General features: G+C 42.1%; 1 protein-coding gene across 5 annotated transcripts; it reads left to right on the top strand.

The window, feature by feature from the left end:
* Positions 1-48: 48 nt before the first annotated feature.
* On the top strand, positions 49-23,801 carry CBX1 (chromobox 1). 5 transcript variants are annotated; one of them, XM_071210622.1, is made up of 7 exons: positions 4,304-4,467; positions 10,498-10,564; positions 12,817-12,912; positions 17,994-18,171; positions 18,828-19,005; positions 19,761-19,855; positions 22,277-23,801. In XM_071210622.1, the coding sequence occupies exons 4-7, from the start codon at positions 18,032-18,034 to the stop codon at positions 22,419-22,421; spliced, it is 558 nt and encodes a 185-aa protein (XP_071066723.1). In that variant the 5' UTR covers positions 4,304-4,467; positions 10,498-10,564; positions 12,817-12,912; positions 17,994-18,031; the 3' UTR covers positions 22,422-23,801. The 5 variants fall into 5 exon arrangements, with proteins under 5 accessions (XP_058140047.1, XP_004451361.2, XP_058140048.1 ...); XM_058284066.2 differs by lacking the exon at positions 10,498-10,564 and having other exon boundaries at positions 4,354-4,467; XM_058284064.2 differs by lacking the exons at positions 4,304-4,467; positions 10,498-10,564; positions 12,817-12,912 and adding an exon at positions 49-163.
* The last annotated feature ends 451 nt before the right edge of the window (positions 23,802-24,252 follow it).

Here is a 24,252-nt window from a genome sequence, read left to right on the forward strand (position 1 = left end):
CCGCCAATCCTGGGTGCCCGAGACGCCCCACCCCGGCAGCCCCGGGCTCTCAGTGGCGACTCCTGCTCCCCCGGCAGCGCGGCTCCGCCCCGCCCGGGCCCCCCGGTAGGAGGCGGGATTCCCAGCGACTCTCGCGGGCGCCCGAGCGTGGACGCTAGGCCAGGTGAGGGGCGGGCTAATGGGCTCCGAGGCCCTATCCAGGGCCGCGTCCGGCCCATCGTGTCGCGTCCCACCAGTCAGTGGCCAGAGAGAGGCCCTAAAGGTCTGAAAGGGAGTTGGGAAAGGCGAGAGGTGTGAGATTGCTATTGTTTACGTTCTGCAAAGTGCGGTCTTGAGTGTGGGAAGTTCCGGGAAGGAAACGCCCGCATTCCTGGATCCTCACTGTCTCGAGTGAGACTCCATTTGAACCCCCTAGGTTGCAATTCCCCAGCGGAGGACTCAAGGGAACTCCAACACAGATTCGTAAAACTCAACATTGTCAAAGCAAAAACCAGACTTGACAGGGTCCAGCAACTCGCTGAAACACGCCCAAAGAAGCATCACCCAACCAGTTAGTAAGAAAAATGGGTGAATATGACGAAGGCTTTTTAAAATGTGGTTGAAAGGCGTTTTTAGCAACTTGCTTAAAGATAATTTTGACAAAGATAATATTAAGGAAACAGTCGCATTTGGGTAGTAAAGGCTATGATGTATACAAATTACTCATAGTTCAGAAAAAATATATATGTGTAAAGAAAGAAGGAGAAGGGAAAAAGAGAGACTCTCTAGGGAGTGTCCTTGGACTGGTCCTAAATTTCTGTAAATTTCAGTTTCCGCACCCATTAAGTGGAGATTATTACACATACCTAAAAACAGCGTTTCTCAAACTTTTTGGTCTCAAAATCCCTTGGCACTCTTACAGATTAAGGACCTCAAAGAGCTTTGTTTGTGGGATATTTGCCGAATTAGAAATTAAAATTGAGAGATTTTAAAACATTAATACATTTAAAACAAAGTGTTAATGTTTTATGAAATATATTTTCCCCCAAAAAATGAATAGAGTGCATTGTGTTACAGTTTTGCAAATCTCTTTAATGTCTGGGATAATAGAAAACAGCTAGATTCTTGTATTTTTGCTCCCCATTCATGCTGTTGTGCTGTGTTTTGGTAGAAGCATATTGAAGAAACTGCTGCCTCATACATATACAGTTGGAAAAGGGAGGAGTATTTTTAGCCTTCCCCTTACATAACATTATTGTTAATCCCACAATGATGCTGCAAGGTAGGGCTAAATATTTTCATATTTTAGATTTTACTGGAAGTTGAGGCTCAGAGAAGTTATGCAGCATGTCTAATATTACACAGCAGGCAAATAGTAGACACAGAATCGAATCCAGTTCAGCCTGATTCCCAAGCCCTGGTTTATTCTGCAACATCACACTTCCTTCCCCACCTTCTTTGTAATTTTAGAAAGTTGGTGTGACAGAAGCATTTCCTGTGGGCAAGAGCAATGCCACTTCAAATGTTGTCTTGAGTGAGAATACTGTAACTAAATTACCTTTGCTCCTAGAAAGTGCATTTGACATCCATCCCTGGCAGAATTCCAGAAGAGATTATTAACAAGAGTGCTTTAAGTTGATTGGTTGCAGATTAACATAAACCAGTGGTACTTGGCTACATAAAAAGAAAAGGTAAACTTTGGCTGCCTTAAGAATGGCATTGAGCACCAAGGCAGTGATAGCTCTCTCTACTTTGAAACATGCTCATAAGAGACAGAATTTATTAAGAAATACCTGCTATATCTGAAACAGTTGTCCCATGATGTACAATGTAAGAAAATGGTGGCAGCCTAGAAAACAAGACCTTAGGGAATTTGATGAAGGCTGAATTTGATTACTAAGGACCACATGAGAGAGAGATTGGATTTATTCTATGTGGCTACAGAAGCCAAAACTAAAGAAAGTAGGTGGTATTTATATGGGAAACAGGAATCAGCTCAATGTGAGGAATTAAGAGTGGCAGCATTTTATGCAGGCAGGACTATGGTTTGGGAAGTAGAAATAAGATAAAATCTTGATTCCACCACTTTCTTGCTGAATACCATTGGACAGGTTGCACAACCTCCCTCAGCCTTCTCTGCAAAATGAAAATAGTAATTCCCACCTTCCTGTTATTCCAGGATTAAATAACATCAATCCAGGGCTGAACAAAAGTCCTAGTGCTGTGGTAAGCACTCAATAATACTTGCTATGTTATTACAACTAATTTTCTCATCATTAAAGTTATTCAGGGATGGGAAACGGACTTTGGCCCAGTGGTTAGGGCGTCCGTCTACCATATGGGAGGTCCGCGGTTCAAACCCCGGGCCTCCTTGACCCGTGTGGAGCTGGCCACGCGCAGTGCTGATGCGCGCAAGGAGTGCCGTGCCACGCAAGGGTGTCCCCCGCGTGGGGGAGCCCCACGCGCAAGGAGTGCGCCCGTGAGGAAAGCCGCCCAGCGTGAAAAGAAAGTGCAGCCTGCCCAGGAATGGCGCCGCCCACACTTCCCGTGCCGCTGACGACAACAGAAGCGGACAAAGAAACAAGACGCAGCAAATAGACACCAAGAACAGACAACCAGGGGAGGGGGGGAAATTAAATAAATAAATAAATCTTTAAAAAAAAAAATAAAGTTATTCAGGGAAGCAGACTTGGCCCAATGGATAGGGCATCCATCTACCACATGGGAGGTCCGTGGTTCAAACCCTGGGGTCTCCTTGACCCTTGTGGAGCTGGCCCATGCACCGTGCTGATGCACACAAGAAGTGCCCTGCCACGCAGGGGTGTCCCCCTTGTAGGGGAGCCCCACGCGCCAAGGAGTGCACCCTGTAAGGAGAGCCGCCCAGCACAAAAGAAAGTGCAGCCTGCCCAAGAATGGTGCCACACACACAGAGAGCTGACACAACAAGATGATGCAACAAAAAGAAACACAGATTTTTGGTGCCGCTGATAAGGATAGAAGCAGTCACGGAAGAACACAGCGAAGGACACAGAGAGCAGACAACTGGCAGAGGGGAGGGGAGAGAAATAAATAAAAATCGATCTTTAAAAATAGATAAATAAATAAAGTTTTTCAAAACAAAATAGAATGCTTCAGGAGGGAGTAAGTAGATTAATTTTTGCTTTTTCCTGGAGAGCCAACCCAAGTGTCTCAGGAAGAATTGCCCTCTTTGGTATGCTCCCACAGCCCTTTAGCAAAATTCTTACGATATTGCTGGGCTGTGTTTACATGGCAACTCTCTTGAGCCCTGCACAGTGCTTATAAGTGCTCTATAAATGCAGACTCCTACATTCTGGGGTAGACTGCACTAGACTTTAGTTGCTTTCCCCCTTATTAGGAGGCTAATTTAATAGTTAAAGTCACCTTCCTCTGATAGACATTATGTTGTTAGTTCCTGATTGGATAGAGAAAAGGAGAGTAAACAAAGCACAAATTTGAGGTGAGCAAAAGAGATGAAGGAAAGCTTTGATCACCTCCATTTTTTGTCAGGTAGAAGATCTGTCATTAGCCATTTCTTCAAGAAATACTGTCTACTGTATCCTAGGGACTGTATTGGGTACTGGGAATATATTGGTGAAGAACACAACACTGAAGCTTGGAGTCCAGGAGGGAAGACAGACATTAACTAATGAAAATAAAGTGGGGTGAATGTTATGATGGGAGGTGGAATTTCCATTAATATCAGGAAAACTAGAACACCGGTCTCAATGAACAAGGATGGATTTTGCTGATTTCGTATTTCTTTGGAGGTGGCTAAGTGAGGGGTGCTCATGAAGATAAAGGAGTGGACGCTGAAGTCGCCCACTGGTGCAGCGAATGAAAAGGAGACGCCCAGGATGCTTTATGAAACCTAACAAGAGAATCTAACCTAGTCCACAGGGTCAGAGAAGGCCTTCTAGAGGAAACTCAATGCGAAGGAGTAGGATCTTGCAGAGCGCCACTGGAGTTTTAAGGAGATTTGGTAAAACTCTGTTGAGGTAATTGCAAAATTGTCCAGAAATACTCTTAGATTTTGGACCAACCCAAGGGGTTCACTTGTAAACCCACTTTCTCATTTTCCAGGGTGAAACGTTTTAAGCCACTGGAGAACGGTCCTTGCTGGTTAAAAATTAGAACTCCCTAAAGCCCTACCAATCTGTGCGTAAAGGCGTGAGTCGCGCGAAGCATTTCGGGCCTTGTAGTCTTGGACGGACTTCCAGTCCCATGGTGCGGTGCGGTGGGTCGCCACGCCTGCGCAGTGCGGGCGGCGGGCAGCGCAGAGTGCGAGGTTCTTTTGTTCCGCAGAGGGGAGGGCGGTTGGCTGGGGCCTTTGGTACGCTGCTTCAGTGAGGAATTCACCCGCGGCCGCCCGGATCGTTCCTTTTCTGGGCGCCATTCTCCCGCTGGCCCGACGCGACGCGCTAGTAGCGCAGTACCGATTCCCCTCGGGCTCTTGGGCGCTGCTTTAAGGTGAAGAGCCCGCTAGGAACAGGGAGGCGGGGGGAGGTGCGAGGCGGCGGCGCGAACCGAGGGCGAGGGGCCGCGCGTTTGTGGCGGGTGGGAGACGGGAGCGCGCTCGGGATCCCGCTCGGATCCACCCCACTGCCGCGCGGAGTTATTCCGCGGAGCTAAGAGACCGGCGCTCATCGCGTGAAGGATGGAGAGGGCGGGGTGGTGAATACTGAGCCAGAGATTGAAGCGGTTCGGGATGGGCCGAGCACTTGGGGGTCGCTCTTCCTGGGCTGGATAGACCGAGACAATGCTGCTTGGGTTGGGTGCGTGGCTGCGGGATTGGGCTGGAGAAGAAACACTTTAATACACTGTGAAAGGCGCAGGCCGGGCGGTCTTGCTGCTCGGATATGCATAGAGGAGATGACAACTGCGAGACCCGAGGTTTAGAGATGTAACCTGAGGATTAGGTCGGGCCGGGACTGCTAGAGTAATTTTCTTTGCCGAGCTAGGGAGAAGAAACTTGTAAATTGGAAGAGGGGGATCTTGGGGAAATCTTCTGGAATAGTTGTACGTGGGGAGTAATTGTTGAATACATTGGAGAGGGAGTTAGGAGGAGGGGTTGATATTTGCCTCGTCTGGTTCTAGAGTGGGTGGAGCTGTTTGGATTTGTGGGGCGGAGGCTGCGCTGGAGTATTTCTATGTGGGATAGCAGGGAAAAGAGGAAAGCTGGCTGCCCTTGCTTGCACAGGTCCTTACAGTGGGGAAGCTATACATAAGAAAAATATGTGAAGAAGGAATGGGACACGCCTTCTTCACTTTTCTAGGGTTGTGTTTTGTTGTTTTTTCCTATTTTCACTCCATGATTCTTTAGAGAGTTAAAAAAAAAGTTCTAGAACAGCTCTTGTTTTGATTCAAAATTCATATTCATAAATTTTAAGCTGGGATCCTTACTGGTCTCACAAAGGGTGGTGGATTTGTAGAAATGAGTAGGTGATTAAGAGTTAAGGAATGAAGTGAGAGATTGTGAGATGGTATGAGAAATTGGGAGACAAAAAGGAAAAGTATGTGAGATAATTTTTTTTTTCCTTGGGCTCTTGTTTTTTAGCCAGGCTTTCCCCGTTGGAAGAAAATTTGAATACAAAATGAGCAATGCTATTTCTCTGCTTTTTTTTTTTCTCAGAGAGACCCAGAAGGCTAAAAGCGACCAGTTTTTGTGGATTGGTATTATATTCACATACACAAGTTTCTTTAACTTTAAAAGATATGTTATACTAGAACCTCTGGCCATGGGTAAGAAGAGTGATCTTCAATTGGGTGAAGAATCTTCTGAGTAGTTTGGGGTAGTTCTGAAAGGTCCGAGGTTTTGGAATAGATGCGTACATACAACTAGGAAATTAGAGTCTTTGTTCCTCCCTGGATCCTTTTAGACATTTATATGGCAAGTGGTGTGGTTGAAGGGCCGCTGAATTGGAACTGGTCTCATCTTAATGAAAGCTTCAGGGCAGTGGAGGATCTTCAGTCATTTCCCGTTTTCCCTTTGGTGACATTTTTCTTCTTTGGTTGTCACACCTAAATTGTTTTTCATTAAAAATGTAAATAATGGCCCTTACTACTATCTTCTTGTTTAAAGGAGAAAAAGTACAGTACTCTAGCCTTCTGCTTCTGTGAATACGAGATACCTGTAATTTTCTAACCATTTATCTAAAGAAAGGAAGTAAGTCTTCATTATATTTTCTTGTGCCCATTTTACGGACTATGGAAAAGTTTTCTTTCTGTGTCTACAGCACTTAAAAAGATTTACTGCATTTTTGACACTTTCTAGTAGTTTATCCAGCAAGATTTCCCTTTTCTATATATTGTCTATGGTGGCATAACAGATTTTGCATTGAATTTGTTAGATTTTCACTTCATTTATCACGTCTCTGAAGAGTTTTTGGAATAAAATGCTAATAGCTAGTTTATGGGCCTCCCATAAGATGGGGCCATGCCTTTTACTCACCCAGTATCCGGTACATAGTAGGGCATTCAGGTAGTTGATAAATGAATGAAAAGGACTTTGAGATCCTTTCTGAGAACTCCATGTGTCAATCAGCAAAATTAATTCATGTACATTTATATAGTCAGATTGCCAGTCTTAGATCTATGGTATGTGGTAGAGTAAAACTGTTGCCTTCGGTGTGTTGTGTTAGTCTCAAGTTTCTAGTGTAATATCTCTGGTGTTAAATATAGAAAAGATAATGTAGATTGTGTAAGTAACCATTTTAAATACCTTAGGAAAGGATTTGGAGAAGCCACAGGTTCTGGATTTCTGTAGTGAACTGTCACACTTGAATATTTTCTGTTTTTAAAAGTACCTTGAAATATTCATCTTTGTGTCCTTTGTATAAAGTTGAATAATAATAAAAGTTTTCCGGTAGCATTTCTGTTGAGAAATTGAATGGCCTTCCAAAGATTAACTGTTGATGTGATTCAAATATGGGCAAAATTCAGATCCCATCAGTATTTGAATTGAGTAATGTGGTTTTTTTTTGTATGTGTGTTTACTTTTGACATTACCTTTTATGATTAACTGACTAGTAGGGGGCAACCTGATTTGTGAAATTGTGGCTGTCTTTTTAAGAATAGCTAACACATTCAGAACCTAACAGAACTCTGGTATTTGGGAGACTGGTGTCGGTAATCTGATTTTGTTTTGCTGTGAATGCTTTGGTCTCTGCCTTGAATTCTGACTTTCTAATCATTTTTATTCAAGGTAAACTAAACTCTTGAGTTGTTTGCTTCTGGCATCACTGTCTCACTAGCATTTGCCAATCCCTGTGGCTTCTCAACCCAAAGCTATATAGTTTCATCCACATAAGCAAATTCACAGGGTTAGCCAAGGTTCTGGACATATCTCAAATAAAATTCAAAGTCTATTCACACACCTGTATTCTAGCCCTAGATCCTCTGGAATTCAAGGGCAGGGGTGCCTTTAAGAATGAAACTCCTGCTCACTGTGTATGTGGCACAAGTTCTTGTTTTTTGCCCAGTCAAGTTTTCCATCTGGAAAGCATTTGCTTCACAAATAGCCAAAGCTAACAGGCTAAAAGCAGTGTAGAAACATGAGTCAGGGGGACTCGAACTGAATACACCTCACATGCCTTCACCTGCCTTTTGACGACTGGTATGTAGTTGCTAATAGTTTCAGCAAAGGTACTTCATCCTTGCTTTCCTTTGGGCTTGTCTGTTAGATTCATCTGGCTGATCATTCCCTTAAAAGCTAACAGTTTTGGACTTTTGTTCCCTGATTGTCTGAGTCTGAGGCAGCCATCGTTATTCTCCATGTAGGGAGCAACACCTTACACAGAGCCCAAATCTACCTTTTAAAAAAAAAAGATTTATTTATTTAATTCCCCCCTCCCCCTGCCCTGCTGCTTTTGCTGTCTGTATCCTTCGCTGTGTGATCTTCTGTATCTTTTTCTTTTTTTGGTCTTCTCATTTTTTCTCCTCTAGGATTCACTGAGATTTGAATCCTGGGACCTCTGATATGAAGAGAAGTTCCCTGTTAGCTGCGCCACCTGGGTTCCTGATTTCCGCTCTGCTTCACCTTGACTCTCCTCTTCGTCTCTGTTTTGTTGTGTCATCATCTTGCTGTGTGATTCACTTGCATGGGCACTGGCTCACCATGCAAGCACTCTCACCACGTGGGCACTCAGCTCGCCACAGTGGCACTGGTTCACCGTACAGGCACGCTTTCTCTCTCTTTTTCACCGGGAGGACCCAGAGATTGAACCCATGTCCTCCCATATGGTAGGCAGAAGCCCTATCCCTTGAGCCACATCTACCTTTAACTGGTAGAAAATAGAATTGGGAGCCCCAATGAAAGAGAAATTATTTTGCTTGGTTGCATGGCTTCATGGAAGAAGTACCATTTAAACTGGATCTTAAAAGATGGGTAGGATTTTGCTGCTGGTGCTGGGCAGGAATACACTTCTTAGATGAACAAAGGCATGCTTGGAGGATACTTGCAGGATGTGTTCAGGATTTAGCCAGTAGTTGTCTTCTGTTTTGACTGGGGTGTAAGTTTTGTGAGGGAAGTAGGATTACATTTAGTCCAGAATGGTAGGTTGGAAACAGAGGGTGTTAGATGTTACAGTGAGGAGTTTGGCCTTTGTTTTAAGGGTTGGGGATCTTTAAAAAACCTTTTAAAGTAGTAATTACTGGTTTTCTCTTCAGCAAATGGTTTATACTCCTTACTTCTGAGCAGTCTCATTCATTGCCTTTGTTCACAAACAGTTCCTTAGGCCAAACTGCCCTCCTGCAGTCTACCTTTTCAAATGCTGATAGAGCCTGGCTTCAATCCCAACTTTTCAAAACCTTCCGTAATCAGCTAGTCAGCTCTTCAAGCTCTCTAGTACTTTTGTTATTATACTTATTTCTTAAAAGTTCTACGATACTCTTGTCATTTCTTCTATTGTTGACTTAAACTTGGCATTGTTTACCTTTCTGTATGTTTTGTCTTTCAGTTCTGGCTCTGAATCTTTACTGTTAGGAGGCCTTAGAAATTTTCTTTCCTTCAGTAAGCCTTAGTTTCCTCATCTGTGAAACAGACTTAATAAAATCATTGTTAAACGATTGAATTAAGTGCCTTTATATGCATTATTTAAGTGTTCAGTAAATGTTAGTTATTATGTTATTATTACTTATCTTCAAGAGCTTCTCAAAGCCTGTACTTGTATGTCTGCATATCCCAGTAGAGTGACCAAACCATCCGTTCGCCTGGCTCGCAGGGAGTTCTGGCAAGTGGGACTTCAGTGCTGAAATCAGACAAGTTAGTCATCCTGTTTTCTATCCAGGCGCTTAGTAAATGCCTTTTGGTTTGATTTTTTTTTTTTTTCCCCAATAGTATTAAAAGCTTAGGGGAAACGGACTTTGGCCCAGTGGTTAGGGCGTCCGTCTACCATATGGGAGGTCGGCGGTTCAAACCCCGGGCCTCCTTGATCCATGTGGAGCTGGCCATGAGCAGTGCTGATGCACGCAAGGAGTGCCGTGCCACGCAAGGGTGTCCCCCGTGTGGGGGAGCCCCACGCGCAAGGAGTGCGCCCCGTGAGGAAAGCCGCCCAGCGTGAAAAGAAAGAGCAGCCTGCCCAGGAATGGCGCCGCCCACACTTCCCGTGCCGCTGACGACAACAGAAGCGGACAAAGAAACAAGACACAACAAATAGACACCGAGAACAGACAACCAGGGGAGGGGGGGAAATTAAATAAATAAATAAATCTTTTTTTTAAAAAAAAAAAAAAGCTTAGTAGTTATAAACTTTTTAAAAAATACTATTCCTTGGCTGTGATGTAACCTGAACTTTAAAAAAAAAAAAGATTTATTTATTTATCCACTGTGCATCTCCCCGCCCCCCTTGTCTGCTCTTTGTGTCCATTCACTGTGCATTCTTCTGTGTCTGCTTGTCTTCTCTTTAGGTGACACCAGGAACCGATCCTGGGACCTTCTGGAGTAGGAGAGAGGTGCCCAATCTCTTGCACTACCTCTGCTTCCTGGTCTGCTGCGTCTCTTATTGTCTCTCCTCTGTGTCTCTTTTTGTTGCATCATCTTGCCATGCCAGCTCTCTGCTCAGGCCAGCTTGCCTTGCGGGTCAGCTCACCGCTCAGGCCAGCTTGCCTTTACCAGGAGGTCCTGGAAATTGAACCAGTGACCTCCCATATGGTAGATGGGAGCCCAATAGCTTGAGCCTCATCCACTTCCCAGTTATAAACTTTTATAGCCATTAATTGACTAGGTTTTAGACAAGCAAGAAGCAAAAGAGAGAAGGAAAAGCAAAGAATGGGAAAAGGTACTAGATGGGAGAAGGAATGACATGCAGAGTGATAACAAACAATAATATTAATAATCATCCAGTCCTGGTCTTCTATACTGTACCTTGTCAGTCAGTGTAGCTCTTTCTACCCAGCCACACTTCTGTTTCTCATTAAAGTAAGCTGTCTCACCTTAGGCTTTTTTTTTTTTTAAGATTTATTTACCTTATTTTTCTTTTATTTATCTACCCCCTCCCACAGGTGGTTCTCTCGTCTGTCTCACCTTCTCCAGGAGGCACCGGGGACTGAACCCGGGACCTCCCATATGGTAGGTGGGTGCCAAACTGGTTGAGCCACATAAACTTCCCACCTTAGGACTTTTTGTTTTATTTATTTATTTTAATTTTTTTTCCTTTGCTTTGTTTTGGGTTTTGTTTTGGGTTTTTGTTAGTTTGTGTGTGTATGTTTTTTCACTTTTTTTAAATTTTTATTTTTATTTTTTTCCATCTTAGGATTTCTGAACCACCTTTTCTCTACTCTTGGAGTATGTCTCTGATTTTTTTTGCTAAGTTTTCCCCTTGTTATTCGGGTCTCTGTTTAAATGGTACCTAATCTAAAGATACTGTCTGGATAGCATATACCCTGATATTTTCTTGTTTATTGCCTGTGCCCCACTCCATACCTTTGTGTGTGTCTGCATACCCACTCACACTCACAAGTCATATGCTAGAACATAAGAAAGACTAGGTGTTTTGTCTTGTTCACTCCATTTCTCCAGTACCACACACATAAAAGGTACACAAGTAATTGTTAAGTGAATGAATAATTTAGGGTCATGTTCATAGGAAGAGTTAAGCTACTCTGAGGCTTCAGGAAAGGTGCTCTGAGGAAATGGCATTTAAGGGGGAGGATTTGGCCAAGTCAAAAATGGGGCAAAGGGCAAGGTAATTATGATTGATAGGTTAGATGGAGGGAGCTTCAGCTTAAATGCCCACAGATAGTGATACAAAGAGATCTGCATTTCGAAATCACTGGCTGGTGTTGAGAATGAGTTGGGTTAAGTAAATCCAGTCGAGAGTTGATGGTGTTTTGGAATAGGGTGATAGCAGTGGGGCTAGAAAATGTATGCTCCTAAATTATGTGAGTTTTCAGAGAGACCATCTAACAGGTGATTGCCTGAGGGGAATTTGTGCTTGTGAAGGTGTGTGTGTAATCTGAGCCTGAGGTCGGAACTTCTGAAGTTTGTTATAGAACTTTGCTTCATGGATCATCAAAAATGAACTTTGCTGCAGCCCTGCCCTTGGTAACCGTGACAATAACTCCAGTCCTGGAGAAACAGTTTAGCAGTGCAAACTCTCTAAAGTTTAAATATTCAGGGAAAATGTAAACCAAATGTGCTAAAAGCTTATCTAGAATGTGTGAAGTCCATGCTAAAAGCTGACCTCTAGGATGTGGAAGATATATGCTAATTCAAGCCTATTGAGCACTGAAACAAAGAACCATTTGGCCATTCCTCTGTATAAAAGGAACTCAAAAATCTTGTTCGGGGGCTCAGAATTTGATGAGAAGCTCTGAGCCCAGCCGGTAATAAATAAATTCTTTTTCCTTCCCCAAATTAAAAAAAATAATAGTAATCTTTGCTATCAGGCAATTTCAATAAAGAACCTTCCCTCCACATGGCCCTCCTGGTGTTTGGAACTGTCACTTCAGGGGGTTTCTGTGGAAATAATCCGGTTGGAAATGGTATGAGAATAATTGGCTCCTCTGTATTTAAGGGTTCCTCTGAAAGTGCTAGATTCTGTAGAAAGAGCAGGTTGTATATTTAATAAAGTTTTTATTGATTTTGACCAACAGCTTACTCAGGACCCCAGAGAACCAATTGTAAATAAGGAAAACACTTTGGGAGGTTAGGCTGAGAGTCAAGTATGAAGAATCCAGTCTGGGGGCACATGCTGGCGTGAGTCAATTAAGAAAGCTCAGTGAGAGTGCTCACTTATTTGAGTTGCTCATAGGACAGTAAATTAATTGAGTAAAGATAAAAATTGAGATGGCCTTACTTTAGATTTCCCTATTTTCAGGGGTTTCTTTACCTAACCTGCAAAAGATTATATTCTTGTCCTATTATTTGACTCTGTTCCTCATTGGGGCTTGCAAATGATAAAGGGAGAAGAGACCTGTGGTAGCTAGAAGTAAGCCAGAGCTGTCCTGAACCTTTAGGTTCATGATAAGTTGTAGGGTCTGATAGGCAGTAGTCTGTACTATTTCTTTTTCTTTCTGTTCTTTTTTTTATTTTTAAGATTTATTTTTATTTATACACACACACACACACACACACCCCTCGTTTTTTGCACTCACTGTCTGCTCTCTGTGCCCATTAGCTGTGGGCTTTCCGTGTCTGCTCGTCTTCTCTCTAGAAGGCACCAGGAACTGAACCTGGGACCTCCCGTATGGGAGAATGGGGCTCAGTCACTTGAGCCACCTCAGCCCCCTGCTTTCTTGTCTCTCATTATCTTTCCTCTTTGTGTCTCCTTGTTGCACCTGTTGGTCATGCCAGCTCACTGTCTTGTTCATCTTCTCCAGGAGGCATGGTGAACTGAACTCGGGACCTCCCACGTGGTAGGCAGGAGCTCAATTGCTTGAGCCACATCCGGTTCCCAGTACTATTTCTTTTTGTTGGTAAGTCAAATATAGGTATTTAAAATATAGATAACACAGAGCTTTAAATAGCTCTGGATTCTAAAGCTATAGTTATAGCATATCTTTCCTTTACTTCCTTAACTTTGATTAAAAATTACTCAGAAGAATAGTTATTAGGGGACAGTTATCAATGTTTTGGGATGGTTTGTAAACCATTGTTTCCTACCATCTATTGTAAAAGGAAGTATTTTCCAATATTCAAGTCCAAATTAATATAGGGAGTTGTTTTGGTCCTTGTTACCTAAAACTGATAGTTTATTTTTCCCTGCATTGTAGCTGAAGACTGATGTTCAGTCTTGCTACCTCTTCAACTGACAAGAAAAGAATTTGTTCTTGGGAGAAAACAGTATCACATTTGTCCAAAAGAACAATTAGATTTTTCTTTCCTTAAAACGCTTGTCATAATTCCGAAAACCTGAAAGCATATCCTATCAGGAAGAAGCACCAGAATCTAGCCAAGAATTAGCTAAAGATTATATACAAACCACTAATCAGTCTTTTCAGCAACAGAAGGAAGGTAGACTCATCTGTCATATTTTCTGAAAGAGGAGACCTAAGGGGTTGGGAGGAAAGGGAAGTATGTGAGTGGGGAGGAAGAATGTTGAAAAGATAGCCACCCAATCTTAGACAGCTCTGTGTTCAGGGGGATAACTCAGAACTGTGTCAACGGGCATTGGATGTTGCCTTGGGTCACACTAAAAGCACTGTAGAAAACACTTTTTTTTTTTGGTCCACGGAGGCATTTTATTTGCATGTGTGTTTTACATCCCTAGGAAAACAATACCAGAGTATTTCCTCCTGTGTGTTTTCACCTTTCTTCCTCGTGGTCCATGATGCCAGCTGAGGTCATCAATATAATGAAACCATACTGACGGGATGGGAGCAGATTATTGTCCCATTTTTCTAGATCTTTGAGTTTACAATTCACATCTGGGGCTAATCACTCCACACTTGTTTAATCTCCCTGTGAGGTTCACAACAATTTTCCCAGCTCTGTGATCATCAGTGATTTCACACTCACTAATGTAGCCATGCTTCATCATCACAGTTAGAAACCTAACGATAAAATTGGAGCATGGCCTGCTGAGAACCTGGCATGTGTCTCTCTTCTCAGCATTTCTGATGCTCTTGAGAGCATCAGCCAGGACGTTCGTGTGCACCATTGTGGTGGCACAGAAAGATGGCCGAAAGAGGGAGAAAGCACTCTTTCGTGTCACTCCCACTCTGTGAGAGTTCAGAATACTTTTAGTGGAAGAAGTATCCAAATTTTTTCTTACCAGACATTAAGCTTCATGAAGGCAGGGCCATTGCTTAACTCTCTTGAATCTCCAGTATTCAGCATAGTGTCTAGACTTTTTTAGTAGACTAATAAATGTTGTTTATTTCAGTAAAGTCAGCATTGTTCACATATACAGACCTGGGAATATCTCTGAGGGTATATAAACCTAAGCATCTGTGGGTGATGTGACTGATTTCACGATGATCTTGACATTTCAGAAAGGTTTAGTTAGAGTTTATAGATGCATTCTTTCTAAATTTCATTGTCTTTACATGCCAGTTGTAAAGTTGTTAGAAGAGTTTCTGTTTATGCTGAGACTCCTTTTCCTGAGAATAGCCAATTTAACCCCGAATTGGCATTGTCTTAAACAGGGTAGTAACACCTTCCTATCTTCCTTGAATCACCTATCATCCTTTTGATTCTTTGTATCTCATTTTAGGCAGCCGTGATCCATCTGTTTGTATACAGTAGAACCTTGTTTTATGCAAACTCGACACACACAAATTCAGATATTCTAAAGGCAGAAAAATAAGTAAAATAGAAATGTTTAATTATGCACTAAATCCATGCCAAATGGCATAAAGTCTTGCAGTAACTTGGCCAGTCGTGCTCATTCTCGCTCTGAGAGGCATTAGTATGAGTCATTACATTGTTTAGCACCAAACATTAGCTCTCTAGTCTTTGTCCGGAGTTTTGCGTCAGGACCGTGCTTCTCTGTTTCATTAATGTTATTTAGTTATTAATAATGTCCCCCAAGTACAAGAGTAGCGATGCTGGTAGCTCTGATAAGCCTAAGAAAAGTCAAAGTGGGAAATGGACTTGGCCCAGTGGTTAGGGCGTCTGTCTACCACATGGGAGGTCCACGGTTCAAGGCCCCGGCCTCCTTGACCTGTGTGGAGCTGGCCCACCCGCGGTGCTGATGCGGCAGGGAGTGCTGTGCTGCGCAGGGGTGTCCCCTGCGTAGGGGAGCCCCACGTGCAAGCAGTGCGCCCCCTAGGCAGAGCCGCCCAGCTGGAAGGAGGGTGTACCCTGCCCAGGGGTGGTGCTGCACACACAGAGAGCTGACGCGGCAGGATGACACAATAAAGAGAGACAGACACAGATTCCCGTGCCACTGACGACAACAGAAGCAGACAAAGAAACAAGACGCAGTAAATGGACACAGAACAGACAACTGGGATGGGGTGGGGGAGGAAGGGAGAGAAATAAATCTTAAAAAAAAAAAAGAAAGAAAAGTCAAAGTACCTACATTAGATGAAAGATCAAAATTTTACATTTAATGAGGAAAGGAAAAAAGTCCTTTTCTGGGGTTGTGAGAATGTTAGGGAAGAACAAATCTTCCGTACATGCCATACTAATTAGGGAGAGAGAAATTCATGCAACTGTTGCGATAGCACCGAAAATTGCTAAAGTATGTCCACGGTGTGGGGCAAAACCCTACTTAACTAGAGTGAAAACATTGAACATGTGGATAGAAGACACGATCCAAAAACATGTTCCTATCAGTGGCCTGGTATTGCATGAAAGGGCTAAGATGCTTTATGAACAATTTAGCAAAGGTGATCCTAATGCAAACCCATTTACTACAAGCAGAGACTGGTTGTACAGGTTTAAAGAACGGTCTAGACTGAAAAATCTCAAAATTACTAGAGGTAGCATCTGTAGATGAAGAAGCTGCAGCCATGTTTCCCACAAAACTAAAAAGTTTTGAAGAAGGAGAATACAATCCAAGGCAAATCTTCAGTGGTAAAGAGATTGAGCCCTTTTTTTGGGTGGGGGAAGAACACAAGAATGTTTATTTGCCTTATTTATTTATTTAATTATACACACACACACCCCCACGGCTTGTTTGCTGTCTGCTCTCTATTTGCTGTGCGTTCTTCTGTATGTATTTTTTTTTTTAATTTATTCCCCCCCCCTTTTGCGACTTGCTTATTGTCTACTCTCTGTATCCACTCGCTGTGTGCACCTCTGTTTTTTTTAATTTGTCTCCCTTTTTGTTGACTCACCTTGCTGAGCCACCTCTCCGCAGCACGTGCAGGAGAGCCTGCCTTCACAAGGAGGCCCCGGGACTTGAACCCAGGGCCTCCCATATGGTAGGCAGGAACCCAACTGATGGAGCCACAGCCGCTTCCCACCTTATTTATTTTTAAAACAGTGTTATGTTCATATAAGAAATACTTATTAAATAATAGTGTTCACTATTATGCTCAATATCCAACTTAAACAAAGGGTCTTAGAAAGTATTAGGCAACTAAAATGAGGTCCTACTGTATTTCAGCCAGTTTTTTTTTTTTTTGGCCAACCTGTTTGTACTGATGTCTTATGGCGCCATCTGCTGATTCAAATAGATAATCCTAAATCTGTTTAAGCTAACCAGAAGTCTTAAGAGTTGGATGAAGAACTAAAGGACTAGAATTTTTATTCCCAGAAAAATTCTTAGAGGTCCCCCAGTCTAATGATGTATTTTACAAATTAATAAACTTAAGTTCTTACTATCTGTGATTACTACCATTTCTTTCCCCAGTCATTTTCCAAATTATTGCAGTGCCCTAGTTTAGAGATTTTCTTAGTCATTCTGGCATTTTTATGAGTTCTTCCTCAGTCTTAGAAATGAACTATGAAGTAATCCAACTAGAGTAAGAAGTTAGTAAAACATTCGTAAGCTAATGGTGGCATTCAGAAAAGACTACATAAAGAACCTTATGGGATGTGATTATACCAAATACCATTGATTGAACACTTTGAATGAATCATATGCTTTATTAATGTGAACTAGTAAAACTGATTTGTGTTTTTAAAAAAAAAACCTTAAGAATTCAAGAGGGTATTTTATTAATACAGAAGAATGGATTATATTATATAGGCACATACAAAAGAGAAAATTTAACCTGATATTTAATAAGTACAACAAGCTATTTCCTACAGTGAAATGTCAAGTCCAGTACTGTTATGAAATGGAAAACATACAGAGAATAGAAGAAAGTAGGGGTCAGAGGGTTTTTATATATATGTACATAAGATTGATGTATGTACTTTTTTTTTTTTTCTCCCCCCTCCCTCCATTGTCTCCCTCTCATTTGCTGCATTTCTTTTGTGTCTGCTTGTGTACTCATTAGGAGGCTCCGGGAACCGGTCCTGGGACCTTCCAGAAGGGAGAGAGGCATTCATTCTCTTGGGCCACCTCAACTCCCCAGTCTGCTGTGTCTCTTACTGTCATCTCCTCTTTGTCTCTTTTTGTTGCATCATCTTGCTATGTCAGCTCTCCGCATGGGCCAGTACTCCTGCACACAGCAGCGCTTTGCATGGGCCAGCTTGCCTTCACCAGGAAGCCCTGGGTATCAAACCCTGGACCTCCTTCCTATATGTTAGACAGGAGCCCAGTTGCTTGAGCCACATCCACTTCCCTATACATTATTTTTAGTATTACTTTGCTTTCAATTTACTGTAGTAGCTTAGGTACCATCCTTTATAATGAAAGGAGTATTGGGAGCTTTTTTTCATTTGAAAAAATTGATATGGAAGTTTTAAATGGATATGCAAAAATAAAGAAGTTTTGCTGTGAAATAAATTGGAGTGGTTTTATGAATTAATTTTTCTAGCCGAACATACCACAAACCTTTATTGGGTATGTATGAAGATGAACACGTGTTACACATATATAAGCAGCATACATTATTAACATCATCTGTGGTTTCCTTGATTTTCTCACCATCCAAAATTCACCTAGCCAAGAAGAGTATATCCTAGTGTCCTTTTTATTTATTTATTATCATTTTAGCAGCGTCACCCTTTTACACCAGAAAGCTGGCGGGCACTATGGGGAAAAAACAAAACAAGAAGAAAGTGGAAGAGGTGCTAGAGGAAGAGGAAGAAGAATATGTGGTAGAAAAAGTTCTCGACCGTCGAGTGGTAAAAGGCAAAGTGGAGTACCTCCTGAAGTGGAAGGGTTTCTCAGAGTAAGTTTTGTTGACATGGGTAAATCCATTCATTTAATCACCAAAAATATCAGGATTCTAGCCATGTGCCAGGCCTAGGGTGCTCTGATGTTTACAGCTTGACTTGGTCCTGGTCTTCTGTGGCTTATGGTCTAATAAGGAAAATTGTCTACATGCACAAAGTACTGTAATGGAAGAGATAATGATTTCTGAAGACCATTTTTGTGTGGTTTTAGACAAATTAAAATTTGCAAAGAGGAATTAATATTCCTTTGAATAAAACAAGTTTCCAGGCTTTCAATTTGTACTAAAAAGATCCCAAGAATTTTCAGCTTTCCCAAATTCTTGGTCTTGGACAAAATCTACTCATTTTCATAAATTCCTCTTTTCCAAGGGGGCCAGTTCTTGTCTTCCTCTGCTTATCCCCAGTGTCAATATAAGTTGTGTTTTTTTTCGGGTTGAAATTTTAAAAAAATTTTTACTGTATTTTGTACATTTAATAGTTGAAAGTATAAACAAAAAAACAGTTGAATAAAATGTTACAAATATATTGTGTAACCTGTATGATTTTAAAAATTATATGTATTGAATACATTTAATTGGGAAATGTGTTTTTATTCAACTGTATAAATGTAACTTTGAGTGAAAAGTGTACCTTGCTGTGCCTGCTGATTCAGTGAGGACAACACATGGGAGCCAGAAGAGAACCTGGATTGTCCTGACCTCATTGCTGAGTTTCTACAGTCACAGAAAACGGCACATGAGACAGATAAGTCAGAGGGAGGCAAGCGCAAAGCTGACTCAGATTCTGAAGATAAGGGAGAGGAGAGTAAACCAAAGAAGAAGAAAGAAGAGGTAAGGCCAGAAGTAAGGATTTTTACTAACCCAGAATTCACACTGCTGTAAAATAACCTGAAACAATTTTGTTCTCTCCCTTTTGGAATCTCAGCAGCCATCTCCTCCCAGTCCTTCTGGAATCTCAGATAGGCTAATGCCTATGTGGCGCTTAGTCAAGTGAGGCCACATAATCAACTTACACTTTTTATTGGTACAGGATCAATAAGTGTAACACTTATTATTGGGAGACAGATACCTGTTAATCATTTAAAGGCTTGAGGTGGATATTTTGACTTAGCACCTTAAAGTAAGTTATCTTTGAGGATGAAGAGACAGTCGTGAATATTTTCTTTTACTTGAGATGTATGTCCCATTTTGTTCAAGGGAAAACATCAAGATGGAAAAATCGGGGAGCAGATGTGGCTCAAGCAGTTGAGCGCCTGCTTCCCACATGGGAGGTCCTGGATTCGACCCCTGGTGCCTCCTAAAAACAAAAAAACAAGCAAACAATTGAAAAAACCAACTCAGGGGACCAATATAGCTTAGTGGTTGAGTACCAGTTTCCCATGTATGAGGTCCGGGGTTCAATCTCTGGCCCTGGTACTACCAAAAAAAAAAAAAGGAATAATCACACAGAAGGATCCTAAAAGGTCCGTTATTTGGTACCAAGGTATTCGTGAAATATTGGCATGAGTGCATGATTATGTTTATCAGAGAAATGAGCAGCTTCAGAATGGAGATACAGATAAAATTGTTTCATCTGTTTTTTCCAGTCAGAAAAGCCACGAGGTTTTGCCCGGGGTTTGGAGCCGGAGCGGATTATTGGAGCTACAGACTCCAGTGGAGAACTCATGTTCCTAATGAAATGGTGAGTCTGCCATTGGCTCTGTGAGGTTTTTTTGTTGGTTTGTTTTCTTTTCCTTTTTTTTTTTTTTTTTTTCCACAAAAAGAGTTGGACCTTCAAAAATCCTAGTTGCCCAGGTGATAAATCTTTAAGATGGCATTGTCCTACGATAGCGACCTTCGGCCTGGCTACCCACCTGGACTCATGAGTTACAGGTAGGGGCCCTTAGGATTCTCAGATCTTTGCCCTTTTTTTTTTAGGAGGTGGGAGAAAATCTAGAGAGGGTGTGAGAAAATCACATTTCACTTTTGTAAATGAAGAAAAAAAATGAAATGGGATCGCCCTCCTCTTTTACCACCTCCTTAATAAAGATTGGACTGGCCACAAGATACAGATTCTGTTAACTTCTCAGGGTTAGGAACCAGTTTCAGTGGCTTTTCCTTTGTGTCTGTGATGGTAACATCCCTTTCAGTTTGTGCAGATTCTACAGTTCCAGAATCAGCCAGCAGGGGTCAGCAGGACCTCTTCCTCTTGACTCTACTTGAGCACAGAGGAAGTCTACTTTTTTCCATTATGAGTGTAAATACCAGTGATAAAAATACCCCATGAAACAGCTTAATGCAGGCATCTTGAGAATTGTAGTTAGCCCACAATTCTGATTTTGTATCCAAAAGGAAGCTTTTCTTCCCTTTTTTCTTGTTGAGATGCTCGTGTCCCTCCTTTTTTCCCCAAAAAAGATGTCAATCATTGTCCTTAAAATTACAGTTAGGAATAAATAATTCTAGGCTTTTGCCAACAAAGGCAACATCCTAGAGACTGTTTGCTTTCTGTCAGTATAGGACCTTCTCTGAAACTTGTATTTATGCTAATTCCTCTCCTTTGCAAGATGCCCTGAGAAGCCTAACTTTAGTGCAACTGCAAACCTATATCAAACTAGCTAACACTCATTTTCCTCATGAGCATTCCTTCGGTGTTATTGAACCTAACCCTCTTTTAGCTGATTTACTGCTAGCCTATAGGAGAAAAGTTCATTTTTAAGGGGCTGCACAGAGGGGAAAGGACTGATCCCAACAGTTATTTATCCACCTGGAGTACACTTTCTCTGTCTATATGTGACCAGTCTGAGTTATAGTAGTATCTTCATATTGCTTAAAATTTCACTTGATTTAGTTAACTGCTACTCTGTGCAAAGATTACAATTGACTATAACTCTAGAGATAAGATTGGATGTTGATTACAAAACCGAGTTCACATTTTTAAAAATGATTTTCTCAGAGAATTGAGATAATTCCCATTTTCCAAAATAGCAAATATTTCTATGCAGTGAAATGACTGAACTTACCTTAGGGGCTGCTCTTGTATTGTCAACAAAGGGCAGCTTGCTTCAGTTTGCTTTTTTTAGAAAAATATACCTTATAAGCTTGCTCTTTTCTGGTTCACTGGGGCTGTGTAGCTTCACCTGGAGTTCTGGAGGGTTTGGGTGGTATCTAGTCAGAGATCCCATCATCTTATTTGCTGCCTGCCCTGTGCTACTGTTTCCATCCAGAACTCTTAATGACCTGAAGGTAGAACCTACTCCTAATCCCCATATTGTGGTTTTCAAATCCTTCCGGCCCCCCAAGCTGAAGCACCATTTCAAAGTTCCTGGAGGTTGGGTCACATTTAATTTATAAGCAAACAAGAAAATGTCCACTTGCATTGGCTCTGGCTATGCAATGTAGAATTAAATCCTATTACAGGGGAGTGGATGTAGCTCAGTGGTTGAGTGCCTGCTTCCCATGTACAAGGTCCTGGGTTTAAGCCCTAGTACCTCCTTTTTAAAAAAAAAAAGAAATGATTACAAAGCCAAGTACTCTCCATGGGCTTTTTTTTTTTTTAATGTACCAGGGGGCTGGGGATTGAACCCAGGACCACCTCCTATGTGGGAAACCAGCACTCAACCACTGAACCACATTGGCTTCCCTGAGTTGGTTTTTTTTGTTTGTTTTGCTTGTCTGTCTTTGTTTTTTTCAGGAGGCACAGGGAACTGAATCTGGGGGCTCCCATGTAGGAGGCAGATGCTCAACCACTTGAGCCACACCCACTCCCTGCACGGGCTTTTATCAGCTGGGGTGTGGCATTTGGAATGGTGTGGTAGCCTCTCTTCCTCCCTCAGAATACCTAGAAATGTGTACCTTTTTTGGTCTTTCCCAGAGGTTCAGGGCCAGTAGATGAGCCGAGTGACCTGGCTTTCAGCAGATATCTAGAGAGGATTTTCTACGGAAGAGAGCCCCTGAAATGTCACTTGACTTAAAAGCTGTCAGTAATGCTGCTTGGGCCATGCTTTCCCCTTTCTCTACCCTCTCTCTTCTGGAGTTAATATTTTTGAAGCCCTATTCTCTTGGTGATCCAAGTTCAGAGGGCACCAGCACCTGGTCTCAAAAGTCTCTGTGCTTTGTTCTGCAGGAAGAACTCTGATGAGGCTGATCTGGTTCCTGCCAAGGAAGCCAATGTCAAGTGCCCACAGGTTGTCATATCCTTCTATGAGGAAAGGCTGACGTGGCATTCCTACCCCTCAGAGGATGATGACAAAAAAGATGACAAGAATTAACTCAACTGAGTACCAGCCCCTGTCATTTCTGATGGTGGGTTTAAAGTGTGGAGGGAAGGAGTTCTACTTGTCTTGACACCATAGAGGTGGCTTGAGAAGATGTCCTTTGAAGAGCCAGTATAGTTTCTGTGCCCTGCAGCAGCTCATGTGCTTTTAAAGCCGTTCCATGCTGTGTAGTTTGCACACCCATCCCAGTGGAGGGGAAAGGGGGGAAAAGTGTTTCAAGGCAACCCATTCTGCACTTTGCTGAGAAAATCAAAGGGCCTTCTATGAAGGACAAAACTTGCGGAGTGGTGTGTGGGAGAGCAAAAAGATACTGTAGATCTTCAAAGAGCATCTCCACAACCCACAGCCTTCTTCCCAATAGTGTTAACTCTGCATTTTTACAGCGTAGCATGTGTGTAGTTTTGGCTGTTACTGGTGTATTACTGGGGGGTGGGGGGGGGGGGGGTGGGGGGGGGAGGGAATGGGGTGGGAGGAAGGGAGAAAGGTAGGATCATTTTTGTTGAAATTTGGGCCCTGATTGGGGAAATGGTGAGGCAGTCGACAAAAACAAGTAACTAATGATTTGGTTCTGTGTCCAGAATATTTTACCTTTAAAAAAAAAAAGTCACTGGCAAGACAAATGAGGATGGTGAGACTCTTTTAAAGCTGTGAATGCCTAACACCTATAAGCCAAGGTATTCTCTGCCTGATCTTAATGCTGTCCCCCACAAAGGACTAAGCCAGTTAGTAACTCACCAAAGCTGCCATTTGGAGATGGAAACTGACTGAGAAGGGAAAGCCTTTTATTGGAATGAATACACAAGCAGTTCATTCTGTCTTTGAGGTGCTAATTCTTGAAATTGACATGACCCTTTTCCAATTAAGTTATAAATATCAGCTTGTCCATCCAAGCCACCGGCTGAGGTATTTGGGGGAGGGGAAGAGAGTGGTATAGGAGACAGGAGAATAGGGATAGACAAGGGCGGGTGCTCGAAGGGTAGAAAACTCTTAGAGCCTCTCTGCTTTTTGAACTTTGGACTCTGAAACCATTGGTGGCAGGGTTCAGTCACTAACAGCACAAGTTTCAATGAATCAGTTCAAGGGTTGAATGATTTCAGAAGCCCTGGTCTCAGGAGAAATTACACTGGGGCAGTGGTTCACTTCAAACAAACAAAAACCCACGTAAGAAAAAAATATCGTGGAGAATTAACTGATACCCAAAATACTTTGTCTTGAATCATGAGACCCATCTGTTCTTGACACCATCTAGATTTGCATCTAGAGCTGCATTGTAAAATCTTTTTAGGCATGTGTTAGGTTTCTGTGAAAACTTTGTTTAAATGTAAACTTCATACCACAGTCAGTTTTTGTCTTAATAAAACTATAGATTTATAATCTTTGATTTCCATCATGATTAAGTTTTGCTAGAAGTTCTTGTCTGCTAACACCTTACAAGCTCAGCCTGTTGGAAACAGCTTCTATACTTGGTTTATTTCTTGAACACTATGGGCTTGAAAATCTGGTGCCTGACCTGAATCTTGGAGGGGTCTCACTATATTGATTTAGTGAAGATGTATTCAAGCTTTTATAATTGCTGCAGAGATTGTAAAAATTGTCACATCATTCTGATCAATGGAAATGTTTAATGAGATGACCTGTTGGGAAGGATTTAGGGATTCAGTAGTCAGCCCTTCCAAAAAATTTCAGAAACTGGCTCATGTTTTAGCACTGAATTAAAATGCCATCCATTTCTGCCTATAATTCTAGAGCCAAAATGGGACTAGACTCTTGGCATCCATAAAGAAATTGAGATTTCCACAGATATAAATCATTGTAACAATTAAGC

The sequence above is a fragment of the Dasypus novemcinctus genome, chromosome 21, assembly GCF_030445035.2.
Source record: "Dasypus novemcinctus isolate mDasNov1 chromosome 21, mDasNov1.1.hap2, whole genome shotgun sequence".
NCBI lineage: Eukaryota > Metazoa > Chordata > Mammalia > Cingulata > Dasypodidae > Dasypus > Dasypus novemcinctus.